General features: G+C 38.1%; 1 protein-coding gene across 3 annotated transcripts in view; it reads right to left on the reverse strand.

The window, feature by feature from the left end:
- Window positions 1-15,538, reverse strand: part of COL4A3 (collagen type IV alpha 3 chain) — a 131,735-nt gene that overhangs the window by 1,574 nt on the left and 114,623 nt on the right. For all 3 annotated transcript variants that reach the window (XM_039855784.1, XM_039855785.1, XM_039855786.1), the window contains 8 exons: window positions 13,400-13,472; window positions 10,724-10,795; window positions 10,511-10,636; window positions 9,616-9,714; window positions 7,066-7,278; window positions 1,622-1,799; window positions 1,384-1,498; window positions 25-197 (listed from right to left, as the gene is read on the reverse strand). In XM_039855784.1, the coding sequence (XP_039711718.1) occupies window positions 25-197; window positions 1,384-1,498; window positions 1,622-1,799; window positions 7,066-7,278; window positions 9,616-9,714; window positions 10,511-10,636; window positions 10,724-10,795; window positions 13,400-13,472 (1,049 nt within the window). The remainder of the gene's footprint in view (window positions 1-24; window positions 198-1,383; window positions 1,499-1,621; window positions 1,800-7,065; window positions 7,279-9,615; window positions 9,715-10,510; window positions 10,637-10,723; window positions 10,796-13,399; window positions 13,473-15,538) is intronic.

The raw sequence follows: 15,538 nt of genomic DNA on the forward strand, positions 1-15,538 counted from the left end.
TTAAACTTGACTTTGAATTGTTACCTGAACATTCTTTTTGGGTTTAACGAAGCCAACCAGAAACTGTAGGAATTTGAATAGTAGTTGCATGTTCCTCTTCCATGGCATTCGATAAATGGACTGGCTCGGAATTCTTCCAAGCAGGATCCAGGGGACGCCAATGCTTGCCCAGCACCCTCAGAACCTGCGCTCGTGAACTAGCACAACAGAAATATCTGAATAAGAATTCTGCTCATGGTGTTGAAATTTTCAATGCTCTTTTTTTTTTTAAAAAAAAGAAAATAATAATAATAATAGAAGACAATAAAGAAAAAAAGCATGAATTAACCTTCTTATGTTTCTTTACCCAGCTTTGATAATCCTGCAGTTACTTTCCAAACTGAGGTGTGGTCATCAAAAAGAAAGTTAAAGCTGTTTCTTCTGCCTGGAATGCTCCTTTCCCCTAGGCATGACTGGTCCTTTCTTGTTGTTCAGGGATCTGCTTAAATATAACTTCCAAAAGGCTTTCTTTGACCTCATCCCTGTCACAGTCTCGCTCCTGATCTTGCTTAGGTCCTTCATAGTACCACTCACCATCTGAACTCATTACTATTACTGCTATTGTGTCATCTTATTTATCGTCTGCCTTCTCCACTAGGATATAAGTTCCATGAGAGAAGGAACTGAGGTTCACTGCTTGTAGATATCCTTAGTGCTTAGAACATTCATGGCACATGGTAGGTGTTCAATAAATAATTGTCGAATTAATGATTTAATGAGTGACATCTGTGAGTAAAGAATAGGGAATGATGTATCATAAATGATGCTACACAGAATATGAATAACGACTAACCACATATGTGCAGCTACCAGACTCACATATGGGCAGTTCATAGATTTCTTCATTTAGCACTTACATCCAGGGAATTTTTCTTTAAAAGCCTCTTTCTCTTAGTTTCCATCTTCATGTGACTGTCAAAGGGGCGTAGCTTTACCATTCAATGGTTGTGAGACCTTGGGAAAATTACGCTATTTTTTTTTCTTCTTTTCATAAATCTGTAGATGATAGAAACTACTTTGCAAGGTTTTCATAGGATTATGGTGGATATATGTAAAATATGTGCCACCTTAAAAATAGACATGCGAGTATCAGCGTGGTGCTACTATTTACCTAAATGTCTTCTTTAGAACTTGTGGGTAATCTCCTGAGAAGTCTGTTTTTTAAAATGCTCCATTATTTACCCAAAACCAACTTACTGCTTTTAAAAAAAGGGTATATTTTCAGATTTTCAAGGAAATGTGTGTAACACATTGCACATGTTGATGTCAAGCAAATCATTCCTGGGGGCAGTTCAGATTCTACAAGCAGTCTTTACTACAAATCTGCTCTCCTTTTCTCCTTACCATGATGAAAGAAAAGCCTTTCCATAGAGAAATCCAGCCCTGGGGACATGAGGGGATGTCGGTGGTTTGGCTGTGAACGGCTATGGCCATCGCAGGACCTTCGCAGACAGTGCATCTGTAACGTGAAACAATATGGTGACGTCACCACTTTCTGCAATGTGATATGTTGTCTATGGTTCCATTTCAAATGAAGTGATTCACCTGGTCCCATCACAAAACTAAGGGACTCAATTTTTACCTGCTAATATAAGGCTCCAGGGCCCTGCCAGTAATTGGAGCCATGTCCATTGGCATCAGAGCTGGTGTTGACAGCCAGTATGAATAATCATTTCGAGATGCAAAATTACATACATCATTGATGTTACAGAATAAGAATGGCATTGTGGTAAATCGCTGTAGGCAGCTTCCAAGAGTTCCTAATAAAACATCAGACTGGGTATCACTCTCAGTAAATTAAAATTATTTTGAGTATTGTTACTAATTAAAACATAATCTAAGGCAAACCGAAGGAAGACAACGCACGAGTTATTTGCAAAATATGTTATGGAAGTTATAATAATGATAGAAATCAGAGATCCAATAGGCAAAGAAATCCTCCTCCCACCCCTGTGGCCCTTTATTATCAGTCCAGATGGCTTGAGGACTAGCAGAGGTTGGTTGGGAAAATGTCTTTGTTTCAAGGTATTTTCAGTTCTTCATATGCATACAATAGCTAATAACCAGATAAAGCTTTAGAGAAGATGTTACTTTTAAGATTAAAAAGCAGGCAGGTGATTTAAGTGAAAATTGTTTGTGTCAAACAGGACAAGCTATATTGTCATTCCATAGCAAGGCTTCGAGCTTTGGGTTCAGAGTGGTGGAGTAGGAAGATCCTGAGCTTACCTCCTCACATTGACACCAAAACTACAAGTACATGTAGAACAGCTATCTCTGAGAACGACCTGAAGACTAGCAGAACAGAGTTTCTACAACTGAGGATATAAAGAAAACCATATTGAGATGGGTAGGAGGGGCAGAGACTAATCTAATTAGGACCCACCCTACTCCTCAACTCCCCATGTGGTGGCCCAGAAGAGGGAGGGATATCACAACCTTGGAGGCCCCTGCTCAAGAGCAAGGGCCAGAGCCCCAGCCTAGGGTACCTGCACCATGAAGAGGGGCCCCATAACATCCGGCTTTGAAAAACAGCGGGGCTTATATCTGGGAGAGCCAAAGGACTGTAAGAAACCAAGGTTGCACCCTATCTGAGTCCCGGCATAGAGGCAGCAGTTCGAAAAGCAACCTGGGTCATATGTGAAGGTGATACGTTAACTAATTTTAAGGCGTGTGATGGAGGAGCAGGGATTTGTTGGAATATTCTCCAGGGACATAAGTGCTGGTGGGCACCATCATTTTCTCTTTATTTACTTTCTTCCTACCTACCCGGTCCGACACTGGCAGGCACCATTTCTGCCACCGTTCATTAACCTTGTTAACACTATTCGCCCTACAGTGGCATTTCCCTGAGGACCCTCCCTGGCTGGCATCCCTCCAAACTGGCTCCTGTCTTGCTATATCCGGTGGGTGGCTTCAGCTGACACTGGTTCCCCCCAAATAGCCCCTGTCCCACTACCTGGTGGGCAGCCTCAGTCAGCACCAGTGCACAGCAGTCTGTCTGTAGAAGTTGAGGCTGGGCCTTGCAGCTAGCCACACACCAGTGTGCCAGCAGCAGATGCAGCGACACCCACCAGCCAGCTGCACCCGGGGGGCTGCCCTGCATACCAGTATACCCACAACAGTGTGGCCAGGTCTCACAATCAGCCAGGCCAGGGACCGGCCTCGCCTACCAGTGTGTCAATAGCATTTGTGGCCCAGCTATAACAGGAGGCCACACTAGTTCACACAAGGACACCTTCGGAGCACCTGATCCAAAGGACACCTATATCAGGCCACTTTTTCAAGACCAGGAGACAGAGCTGATCTACCTAATACAGAGAACCAAACTGGCAAAATGAAGAAACAGTAGGATATGTTACAAATAAAAAAACAAAAACAAAAACAAAAACAAAAAAACAAGACGAAACTCCAGAAAAAGAACTAAATAAAACAGTGGTAAGCTGTGTACTAGATAAAGAGTTCAAAGTAGTAGTCATAAAGATGCTCATCAAACTCTGCAGAAAAGTAGATCAACTCAAAGAGAACTTCAACAGAGATAAATAGATATATATTTATATATATATATATATATAAACCTATCAGAACTAAAGAATATAACAATCGAAATGAAAAATACACTAGAGGGAACCAACATCTGATCAGATGACACAGAAGAATGGATCAATGATCAGAAAGACAGGATAGTGGCAGTCACCAAATTGGAAGAGCAAAACGAAAAAAGAATTAAAAAGAATGAGGATAGCATAAGAGACCTTTGAGACAACATCAAGCATACTAACATTTGCATTATAGGGGTCCCAGAAGGAGAAGAGAGAAAGGACAGAAAATCTCTTTGAAGAAATAGTGGCTGAAAACTTCCCTAACCTGGTGAAGGAAACAGAAATCCAAGTCCAGGAAGTACATAGAGTCCCAAACAAGATGAATCCAAAGAGACCTACACGAAGACACATCATAATTAAAATGTCAGAAGTTAAAGAGAAAGAGAGAATCTTAAAAGCAGCAAGAGAAAAACAACTAATTATGTACAAGGGAACCTCCATAAGGTTATCAGCTTATTTTTCAGCAGAACTTTGCAGGCCAGAAAGGAGTGGCGTGATATATTCAATGTGATGAAAGGTAAAACTCTACAACCATGAATACTCTACCCAGCAAGGTTATCATTCAAAATTGAAGGAGAGATAGAGTTTCCCAGACAAGCAAAAGCTGAGTTCATCACCACTAAATTGGCATTACAAGAAATGTTACAGGGAATTCTTTAAGCAGAAAAGAAAAGGCCAAAACTAGAAATGAGAAAATAATATAAAAGAAAAAAAAAAATCTCACTAGTAAAGGCAAACATATAGTAAAGGTAGTAGACCAATCACTTATAAAGCCAGTATGAAAATAAAATGGCAATAAGTACATACATATCAATAATTACTTTAAATGTAAATGGATTAAGTGCTCTATTCAAAAGACATAGAGAGGCTGAATGGATAAAAAGAAAAAAAACAAGCCCCACACATATGCTGCCTATAAGAGACTCACTTTAGATCTAAAGACACAGACTGAAAGTAAAGGGATGGAAAAAGATATTCCATGCAAATGGAAACGAAAAGAAAGCTGGGATAGCACTATTTAGACAAAATAGACTTTAAAACAGAATGTAACAAGAGACAAGGGTATAACATAATGATAAAAGGATCAATCCAACAAGAGAATATAGCACTTATAAACATTTATGCACCCAACCTAGGAGCACCTAAATACATACAGCAAATATTAGCAGACATAAAGGAAGAGATTGAAAGTAACACAATAATAGTAGGGGGCTTAAATACCCGACTCACATCAGTGGATAGATCGTCCAGACAAAATCAGTATGGAAACATGTGACAGACTAGATGGACTTAACAGACAAGTGCAGAACATTCCATCCCCAAACAGTAGAATACACGTTCTTTTCAAGTGCACATAAACATTCTCCAGGATGCATCACATGTTAGGCTACAAAACAAGTCTCAATTAATTTAAGAAGATTGAAATCATATCGAACATCTTTCCTGACCGCAACAGTATGAAATTAGAAATTATAAGAGGAAAATTAAAAAAAAAACATGGAGGCTGAACAACATGCTACTAAACAACTAATGGGGCAGAGAAGAAATCACAAAATACCTTCAGATAAATGAAAATGGAAACATGAGGAAATCTATTGGACATAGCAAAAGCCATACTAATGGGGAAGTTTATAGAAACACAGGCCTACCTCAAGAAACAAAAATCTCAAATTATTTAACCTTACATCGAAAAGAAGTAGGAAAAGAACAAACAAAGCTCAAAGTTAGTAGAAAGAAGGAAATAATAAAGACCAGAGCAGAAATAAATGAAACTGAAGTTGGAGACCTCACTCTCCCTGATTTTAAACTATGCTACAAAGCTATAGTAATCAAAACAGTATGGTACTGGCACAAAAACAACACATAGATCAGTAGAACAGAAGAGAGAGCCTGGAAATGAACCCACACTTATATAATCAATCAAATTTAAAACAAAGGCAAGAATATACAATAGGGAAAAGTCTTCAATAAATGGTGTTAAAAATACTAGACTGCTACATGCAAAAGAAAATCAGACCACTTTCTTACACCATTTACAAAAATAAACTTAAAGTGGGTTTAAAGACTTAAAAGTAAGACCTGAAACCATAAAACTTGTAGAAGAAAACATAGGCAGTAAAATCTTTGATAACAGTCTTAGAAATACATTTTTGGATATATCTCCTCTGGCAAGAGCAACAAAATAAACAAATAAAACTCCCTTAGACCAAAAAGCTTTTGCACAGTAAAGGACATCATTGACAAAACAAAAAGGCAGCCTGTTGAATGGGGGAAGGTATTTGCAAATGATATATCTGATAAAGATTAATAATTATATAAAGAACTTATACAACTCAACATCAACAAAAGAATCCAATTTAAAAATGGGCAAAAGACTTGAATAGACATTCCTCCAAAGAACATATGCAGATGGTGAACAGACACATGAAAAGGCGCTCAACTTCACTAATCAGGGAAATCGAGGTAAAAAGCACAATGAGATATCACCTCACACGTGTTAGAATGGCTGTTATCAAAAAGACGAGAAACAAGTGTTGTTGAGGATGTGGAGAAAAGAGAACTCTTGTGCACTGTTGGTGGGATTGTAAATTGGTGTAGTCATTATGGAAAACAATATGGAGTTTCCTCAAAAAATTAAAAATATAACTACCATGTGACCCAGCAATTCCAGTTCTGGGCATTTATCCTAAGAAAATGAAAAAAAAAAAACTAATTAAAAAAGTATATGCACCCCTATGTTCATTGCAGCATTATTTACAGTAGCCATGATGTGGAAGCAACCTAGGTGCCCATTGATGGATGAATAGATAAAGAAAGTGTGGCATATATATACACAAAGGAATATTACTCAGCCATAAAAAGAATAATATCTTGCCTTTGTGAGAACATGAATGGACCAAGGGTATTATGCTAAGTGAAATAAGTCATAGAAAGACAAATACTGTATTATTTCACTTGTATATGGGATCTAAAACACTAAACAAATGAACAAACAAAACAAGATGGACTCAGATACAGAGAAAAAACTGATAGTTGACAGAGGGTTGGGCGGTGGGTGGAATGTGCAGAAAAAGTGAAGAGGTACAAACTTATAAATAAGTCATGGGGCTGTAATGTAAGCACAAGAAATACAGTCAATATCACAGAAACTTTGTACAGTGACAAATAGTTACGAGACAACTTGTGATCACTTTATAAGGTATATAAATGTCAAGTCACTACGTGTACACCTGATGTAATAAAATTGTACATCAACTCTAATTAAAAAGAGCTTTATATTCCATAATAGGCATGAGGCCAATGTTTTATTTACTCTCTTTAAGAAGTGCTGTAAGATGCCCAAGGTTGTTTATACTTCAGAGAGCAGTACCCCATGCCATAAAATTTACGATCTGTGTGGAACATTACAATCTACATGGGACATTACCCAGGTCTTGTCCGTGGGCTCGTTCATTTCCTTGTACAAAAAGAAGAGAAAACCCACTGTACAGTGGCTCTGTCCCTTCTGGACAGGAAGGAATTGCTGTGGTCTGACTATGCCGCGTGAAAATGAAGCCTCTCAGCGCTGTCCTGGTTGCAGGTGGTCCGGTGTCTCCAGGTTTCCCCTTCAAACCTGGCAGTCCATCGAATCCAGGTGGTCCTTTAAGAAACACGTCATACGTGATGCAACACAGACGTTCTAAAGTACTAATTTAAATGTTTATGTATATCTGAGCCTCAAATATAGAAAGCAGTCATAAAGCATAGTTGTTTATGAAATGGCCGAACAGCATTATTAAATGTTGACTAATATCACACAATGCCCATTATTATAGATATTTGTGTATGTCTCATAATGAGTTTTTTGAGATCGGGTCTTTGTCTTTCCCTGTGCTGCCTAGCACAGTGATCTTTGTGTGGTAGGTCTTATGTCCATCTTTTATGATTAAATGAATGTATCCTCCCACAGTGTGGAGATCAAGAAATCAAGTATCAACAATTTGAAAATCTATTCAAGAAGATAAAAAATTACACGTACTTTTCATAAATTCAATAAACATGGAAAACATTGAAAGTTCCTCTTGAAAGTGCAAACTTCAAGAAAGTTTTTGATCAACTAGTAAGGCAAACAAGAACAGAAGACTTTTATAAAACTTTGATGAGTTAGTTTATATGAGTTAAACCAAAGTAAATAATTTTTTTACTTTTTTTGCTCTGCACTTGAAGTATGCTGATTAATATACATGTGTCACTTTCTAAATAAGGACCAGTGATATCTTTTTTCTACTTATTCCTATTGTTCATTAAATACATATAATTTATGATATTGACATGGGCTACCACCCCCTTTACCCATGACTCATTTCTGCTGCCACTGCACCCTGACCCTTATGCCAATCTGATTTGGGTTATGGTCCTTTAGGGTCCTAAGGAAATGCAGAGAAGGTAGAGACTGTGGATTTTTGGCCTACCGAATCAAGGGAGGTATTGTCACCTGTAAATAACCATGCTATTGAGTCAGGCAGTGCCCTAGTTTAGTCTCAACCTGGAAGTCACTGCTTTTCACAAGGATTTGTTAAACCTGATATTACATATGGAGCTTTTTGGTCTCCCCACCCATTCTTATCTTCTGGATCTTTGACTCATTTTTTGAAATTAAAAATAGGCCATATCCAAATTCTTGAAAGTCTCAGGTCTTACTTGAAAAGTCCAAAATTGCCATATTTTAATATATCAGAGAGAGAGAGAATGTGTCCTCACTGCTCCTAATATCTACCCTCCTTCGTAGGGGGCTGTAACTGGCTCCATGCAGAAGATACCTTCAGGTCCGGCACAGGAATTGTAAAGCGATTGGCTAAGCATAAGGAAAACTGGAGGTGAGCCGTTATGCAAATGTGCATGATCACAGGATATTCTGCATTTCCAAGAAAGACCTGAGGCTCTCAGTTTACACCAGTAATGTTAGGTCTTAGGTCGCTTTCTTATTCTTATGAGGCCTTTATAGCATTACTACTAACGGGACTAACTGTTCTACTTGCTCACCATTCTCAATTCGGTTTGTATTTTAGTACTCATGCTCTGGCTGTGGCCCCACTCTGAAACCCTGACTTGGTCAGTAAAGATTTTTTAATTAACAGAATTATTAATAAGACTTTTTTTTTTTTTTTACCACTTTGAAAAACACATTTGAAAGAAAGTCAAATAATTAATAGTGCTCTAAAGTATACTCATAACAATACTAAATTATGAGTGATTATGTAATTAATTTAATTAATATTTGTATTATCTTTGAATTTTTTAAGATTTAAATCTCTGGACTTTACAGTTTTATTGTAGTACATCTGGGCATATGTCAGCAAACTGGGAAACAACATTTAGAATTTTTCTTATTTTAACAAAGTCGGCAATCTTAAATAAGATTAGGTATTTTCTAGAAGTTGCTTTTGAAACTTTTGCAAAAGGTAGATTTTGATTCAGATGGATATATAGCTAATGTTCAGAGTAAAATATTTCAGAGGCCTTTTTTTTCAGGGTATAGACAAGTTGTTGAGCTGTATTCAAGAATGGCACAGTTAAAAGATGGCTTTCCTAAGTAAGGACACTGGGTTATTCTTCTATTCATACCAAAGTTAATACTTTTCTATGTACTTATATACCACTCCTATAAGTAGATATTATTAACCAAGTACTGCTATAGATCATTAAAAGCAGTGCTGGCTTTTCTGAAAATAGCGTTAGTGCTTCATTAGGTCTATTTGTCCTCAGGCTAAAAATCTGAAGTTTATCTGCCCAGATAGGAGATAATAAGAATGCTGTATTCCAATAACTTGATTTTTTATCTTCTTCCAAACACATGTTTTTCCGCTGGTTTTCAGTCTAATCTGAACCACACAAACTGAAAGACCTAGATTACTCTTGTCATATATTCAAACAAGACTTCTCTGTCTATTGAGACATCACTCCTTCAGTGCAGGAGAGAAGCCAAATGTTTGTTTACCTTGTTCTCCTTTACAGCCTTTGCTGCCTTTTTCTCCAGGTGGTCCAGGAGTTCCTGGTTTTCCATCTTTGCCTGGTTTACCTCTTGGCCCACAGGGTCCTGTGCAAACGAACAAACAAACAAACAAACAAACAAACAAACAAAAGTTGTATTAAATGGTTCGTATAGGATAAAGGATATGGTGGTCTGTCATCCCAGTTTACCTGAGACTTCTCCAGTTTCAGCAATGAAAGTTTTGCAAACTGAGTAGACCCTCAGTCTCACTTGTTACATCCTACTTGCCAGGGGGAAAAAGACCCTCAAAAATAAACTAGGAGTAAATGACATATAGCATTTTAAAATTGTGCTACCATTTTGATTGATGCTATCCCAGAATTCGCTATGCCCTTGTGTCGATCAAAATACCTCCCATCTCCCAGCTGATTCATGCAAACTTAGAACATAACAATTTCACTCAAAAATCTATAAAAAATATGCTAAACCTATATAAGGGGGTTAGTTCAATTTTCATACACCAATATTTTGAGAAGATTTCATAAGAATGCTGTACAAAGTGTTAGAAAAGAATAAATACATAGAAGTCAGGTTTATTCAGGCAATCGATTAGAAATAGAGCACTAAGACTAACAGTCGTCAGAGAAGAGAGACATAATACTTTTACCTTAATAAAAAGAGCCCCACAAGTGCCCTAAATTGTATCTGTTCAAGTTTATACTACGCACAACAGCTTTCAATAGATTCAAAAGGTCTTTTATGTGCTGGTCAAGTGTAAAATGAGCTCATTTCTAAAATTGATTGTAAAAACACTATAATGTGAAACATTTTCTGTGAAGTCGTATCATTTGATGGCTCAGGCACTTCCTAGTGATCCAAGTCAATGCTGCCAGTCCCACACCTGGTGTTCCCAGTGGCCCTGGTGGCCCAGGTTCTCCTTGCATCCCTGGTTCTCCAGGTTGGCCTGGCGGCCCTGGGCTTCCTGGAAGGGAGATGATCTGAACCGTGCCGGGGTCTCCACGTGGACCTATTGACACGAACATAAGGAGATGATGGCTTCACTGATGGGTTACTTTTCCTTCATGGAGAGCAGTACTGAGGAAATAACATTTACCTGGTGGTCCTTCTGGCCCAGTTTGCCCTGGAGGTCCAACTGATCCCAGAAATCCTGGGTCACCCTTTTCTCCTAAGAAAATAAGAGAGAGAGAAAAAGAAAGAAAAAAGAAAAAGAAAGGCAATGTGATTCCCCTTGGAACAATGGGTTTTCTAGCTCTTCAGGTCGGTGATCAACTCTAAGGATAGATGCTGGAAGTTATGATGAGGTTATGAACTCTGTGGCAGCCTACGACTTAATTATATTCATGTGGCTTTCAGCATTTCCTTTGGAGACCACTGGTCATGTTTAACGTCTATTAAAAATATAGTCTACAAGTAGGCATTAAGAAATTGTATTTTAGCATTAAAGAGGAAGAGTTCCTAAGGGTTTATCATTTAAGTTTAGAAACCAACTCAATATTTAGGGTGAAGTATGAAGTGACATTAAAACCTATTTTAGTATTTCCTGGAGGGTTACATTAGTTGTCATAGTTATCTATTTTCTCAACTTCTTACTTTAGTTTTATTAATAGTTGAGAGTTATGTTAGGGACTCTCATGAGCACATATAGAATATCTTTTTTTGTATTTTTTTATTAGTTTCGAGTATACAGTACATTGGTTAGATATTTATATAGTTTACAAACGATCCCCCGATCGCTCTTCCTCTCCTCCGGCTCTCCACCTAGCCATTACATCAATGCTGACTGCATTCCCTCTGCCGTGCTCCCCATCCCCATGACAACTACTAATTTGTCCTTCTTTAACCCTTCACTCCATTCTCCCAGTCCCCCAAATCCCCTCCCCTCTGGCCATCACCAGATTGTCCTTTATATTTGTGAGTTAGTTTTTGACTAGTTGTTCCTTTTGTTCCTTAGTTTCCACATATAAGTGAAATCATATGATATTTATCTTTTTCTGTCTGATTTATTTCACTCAGCATAATAACCTCTAGGTCCATCCATGTCATTGCAAATGGTAGGATTTCATCTTTTTTAATGGCTGAGTAATATTCCATTGCATATATGAACCATAACTTCTTATCCAATCATCTGGTGATGGTTATTTAGGTTGCTTCCATATCTTGGCTATTGTAAATTGTGTTGCCATGAATATAGGAGTACATATATCTTTACGAATTATTGTTTTGGTTTTCTTTGGATAAATACTCAGAAGTGCAATTGCTGGGTCAAAAGGTAGATCCATTTTTAATCTTTTGAGAAACTCCAGACTGTTTTCCATAGCGGCTATATAGAATATCTATTTTGATATGAACTATCAAAGTAGTAAGATTTTTCTCGCAGTCTTTGAGATGAATACAAGGTTACTAAGAACCATTGATTTAGAGAAATACTCTCTTATAAAAATCTTGAAATCATGTAGATGTTACATCTGATTACTTAGGAAGACTTTAATCCTAAATATGACATTCATAGAGGAAATACAAAAAAACAAATATATTAACAAAAGTTAATTGGCACTATAAATTATCCACTTGATATCAGACTTGAGGAAGGTGTTAATATATATACATACCAGAAGAAGCCTAAATATTTTTTCCTTTGGGGATTAAAAATTACTAAATAAAAAAGTACAAACCCATTAGTAGTACCAGCTGATAGATGGGCTTATTCTGAAATCTAAGTGTAGTTGAATATTTTAAGGAACGTATTTCAAAAGAACTGATTTTATGACTTGCCCCTCTAAATACCTCTAAATATTGTACTAGAATGCTTTTCTTTAGTCAGCCCTTTATATAATTTTTCAAATCTGAGATATTTCTACTGTGAGACTTGGGGAGTAACATGTGGCACACACGTTTTTCCCAGGCTGCTTGCCAGTATTCACCTGCTCGGTGTCTCGTGAGTCTCACTTTGATTTATTCTCAGCTGATTTGTTCCTTGCAGAGTCAATGGTTGAAAGCATTAAAAAGGCTTTCTTTGAACTCCACCTCATCCTCTCATAGACCTGGGAAAAGTCTTCCTTTGTGAAAATGCGGCTTTGTTCACTTTGGTTACACTTATTACTTAGCATCTTATAGTCTATAATAAATTCCCTGCCATACAATAAACAACACCAGAGGATTTAAACAGTACAGACAACAAATCCAATATTCAAAACCTTAATTAAGGTCACAGCACTCTTAGGAAAGATTTGAACATTTTTTTCTGAAATCTGAAGTGTATGTGTATGAATATTTTTAAAATTAAAACTCTCCAAAGCATGTTTTTTTCCCTGATAAAAACATAATACATGTGCGCCATAAAAATGCTTAAAACTGCATCTAAAAAATTACTTACCTTCCTCTATTAAACAGTTTGATGAATATTGTTTTAGGTTTTCAGCTTTTAAAAATTGCAACATGCACAAGGTAAACAATTCAAAGCAATACTGTTGATATTAATATAGCTCCCATCCCCCAAACCACACACATCAGAACTCTCAAAGGTAACCACTTTAAGCTGTTTCTATTTAGTTTTTCTATAGAGTCCATCTTTAGGGTGTGGTTTTAATTTTTAAGATCCCTGGGGTTGGGTGCTGGTGGGGTCTTTCTTCTTCACTTGTACTGAGGCCCTATTTGTAGTAACCCCAACTGTCTGTGGTGACTGTGAGAGTTGAGTAAACATTTGTGTGCCCTAAAATATGAACCTCAGTCATTATATTTACATCCAAAAAGTAGTGCACAAAAACAGTACCTTTCATGCCAGGAAATCCTTGGAATCCAGAATCACCTCTGAGCCCCGGCAGACCTGGAGTACCTGGTGCTCCCTATATTTGAAATAAAAGGGAGCAGAACCACAAATTCTAAAAACCACACTATTCACTGCATTTTCTTTAAAAAGCAAATAGAATAAAATATTACATTGGGTAAGAATAAGCTGAAGTTAACAGACATCGTTTTTGCCTTCCAATCCATATTTCGCCTGTAACTCCTCTGCCACCTAGACCTCTCCTCAGGGCTACCATTTTCAATAAAAAAATCAAAACTACCCTTAAGCCCAAGTAACCGTAACTGCCGATGCTAAAGTATGCGAGTGTCGGATGGGGTGGACAGGAAGAGTAGGCACGAGATTGCCGGAATGAAAACTATTATTTGTGTTCTAACTAAGCCGGCAGAGTTAGGAATTATTCTCCGTCAGAGTGGTGCAGAAGCGTCCAGGGATGGGAGCGTGAAGAGGTTGTCAGGGGAGTTTTGACACGCACTTTTGATAAGGATGCAGTGACCTGACTGGGAGAAGATGCTCCCTTCTTATGAGGCCCACACTAACTGCTCTAACAGCCAGGAGATACTCGAGCAAGGACATAGGAGGAGAGGGGAGGGAACAGGGCTTCCGAAAAGAGCCATATGTCGGAATGTATGGTAAATCTGCTCTTAAACTGTCCATGTGAATTGAGACAGAATGTTAGTACTTGAGAACAATGAACATGAAAAATGCCAAGAATAACAAGACTGGCTTTTGAGCCAGTTGTATTTGAAGCAAGAAGACCACGTGAAGAAACAGCCCTAATGCTTGGATAAGGGGGTGTGAGATTAAAAAAGGAAGGAGAGAAAACTGAACCATCTGATCAAGGACTTCTGAAGTCTGGCTGTTGTCCAGAGGCAGATATAACCAGGAAGGAGGCCCAGGTGCCAGGCCCAGCCCTTGGGTGGAGAGAGAGCTGTTCCATGCAAGGAGAGAGCCGGTAAAGGCACCCAAGCCAGTTTAGACATCCATCAAGAAGAATTATCTTCGAAGTGCAGAATCCTAGACTGACCTTGGAAACTTGGAATAAATACTTGAATGAGATCACATTTCCAAACCAGACTTCCCACATCCTGGTGTCCATGGAAGGACTTTTGATGTGATCGTAAAATCGGTGTTTGCCACTTTCAAAGAATCGTGGCGAACGTGAGAGATACCTAAGACTGGAGATGGGCAAATATCTCATTAAAAAAGGTTTTTAAAAAGTAGATTCTAGAAACCAAGATACCAAGAGATCTTAAGACAGCTTAAGATCTGTGATTCCCGACAGTGAGCCCTGCCGTTTGCTCATTACCCGTCACTGATGGAAATGCAGAACATCTGCGACAAAACTCTGATTTTCCTCATCCGTCTCTAAGAATTTGATGTAAACAGAGGAATTAGGCTTTTCAAATATGCTTCTAAGAGAAAGCTAGGGAAGATGGCCGAGGTATTGATTGCGAGATTGTGAGCTGAGAGATAGTAATAGGCTGGGAGCAAGAGCCTAAACAAAAAGGATAGCATTTAAGAAAGATAAATGCGAACGTCCTATATTTAAGTCACAAATAAATAGACAAGACAAGAAATAATGGAGCAAGAAATAAAGTAGCCATTCATAAGAAAAAGGCACATGGACTTTCGTTGGCCGTAGCTCAACGTGGATTTTAGGCTGGATTGTAAACTGGTGATATTTAGGGAGTGAGACTTCCCTACTCTAGCTGCTCTGTGGGGTGCTGAGTTTTTACTCCTGGAAGGTGTTTATCCCAAGGCCTGCATTTTATGGGAGATATTCACAAACTAGGATATATATTCAGAACAGAGGCAGCATTGGCGAAAGGTTAAATTGAATTTGAAAAACAACCCAGGTATTTATCAGCAGAGAAAATATTTGGAAGGAAATGGCAGCTATTTACAAACACTGGAAAGTGCTTCACGGGGAGAAAATAAACTAATATTTAGGGGATAGCACAGATCACCTCGAAAGCGTATTAAAGAGAAAAAATATGGTGTCATTTAGAATGGTCCCAAACTCCTAGGTGTCTTTTGAAGCTTCCATCACTGGATTTGTTCAGAAACTAAATAAGCAAAGGTGAGAAATGACATAGAGAAGGG

Source organism: Pteropus medius, unplaced genomic scaffold (genome assembly GCF_902729225.1).
Source record: "Pteropus medius unplaced genomic scaffold, Ma_sr-lr_union100, whole genome shotgun sequence".
In the NCBI taxonomy this organism is placed as follows: domain Eukaryota; kingdom Metazoa; phylum Chordata; class Mammalia; order Chiroptera; family Pteropodidae; genus Pteropus; species Pteropus medius.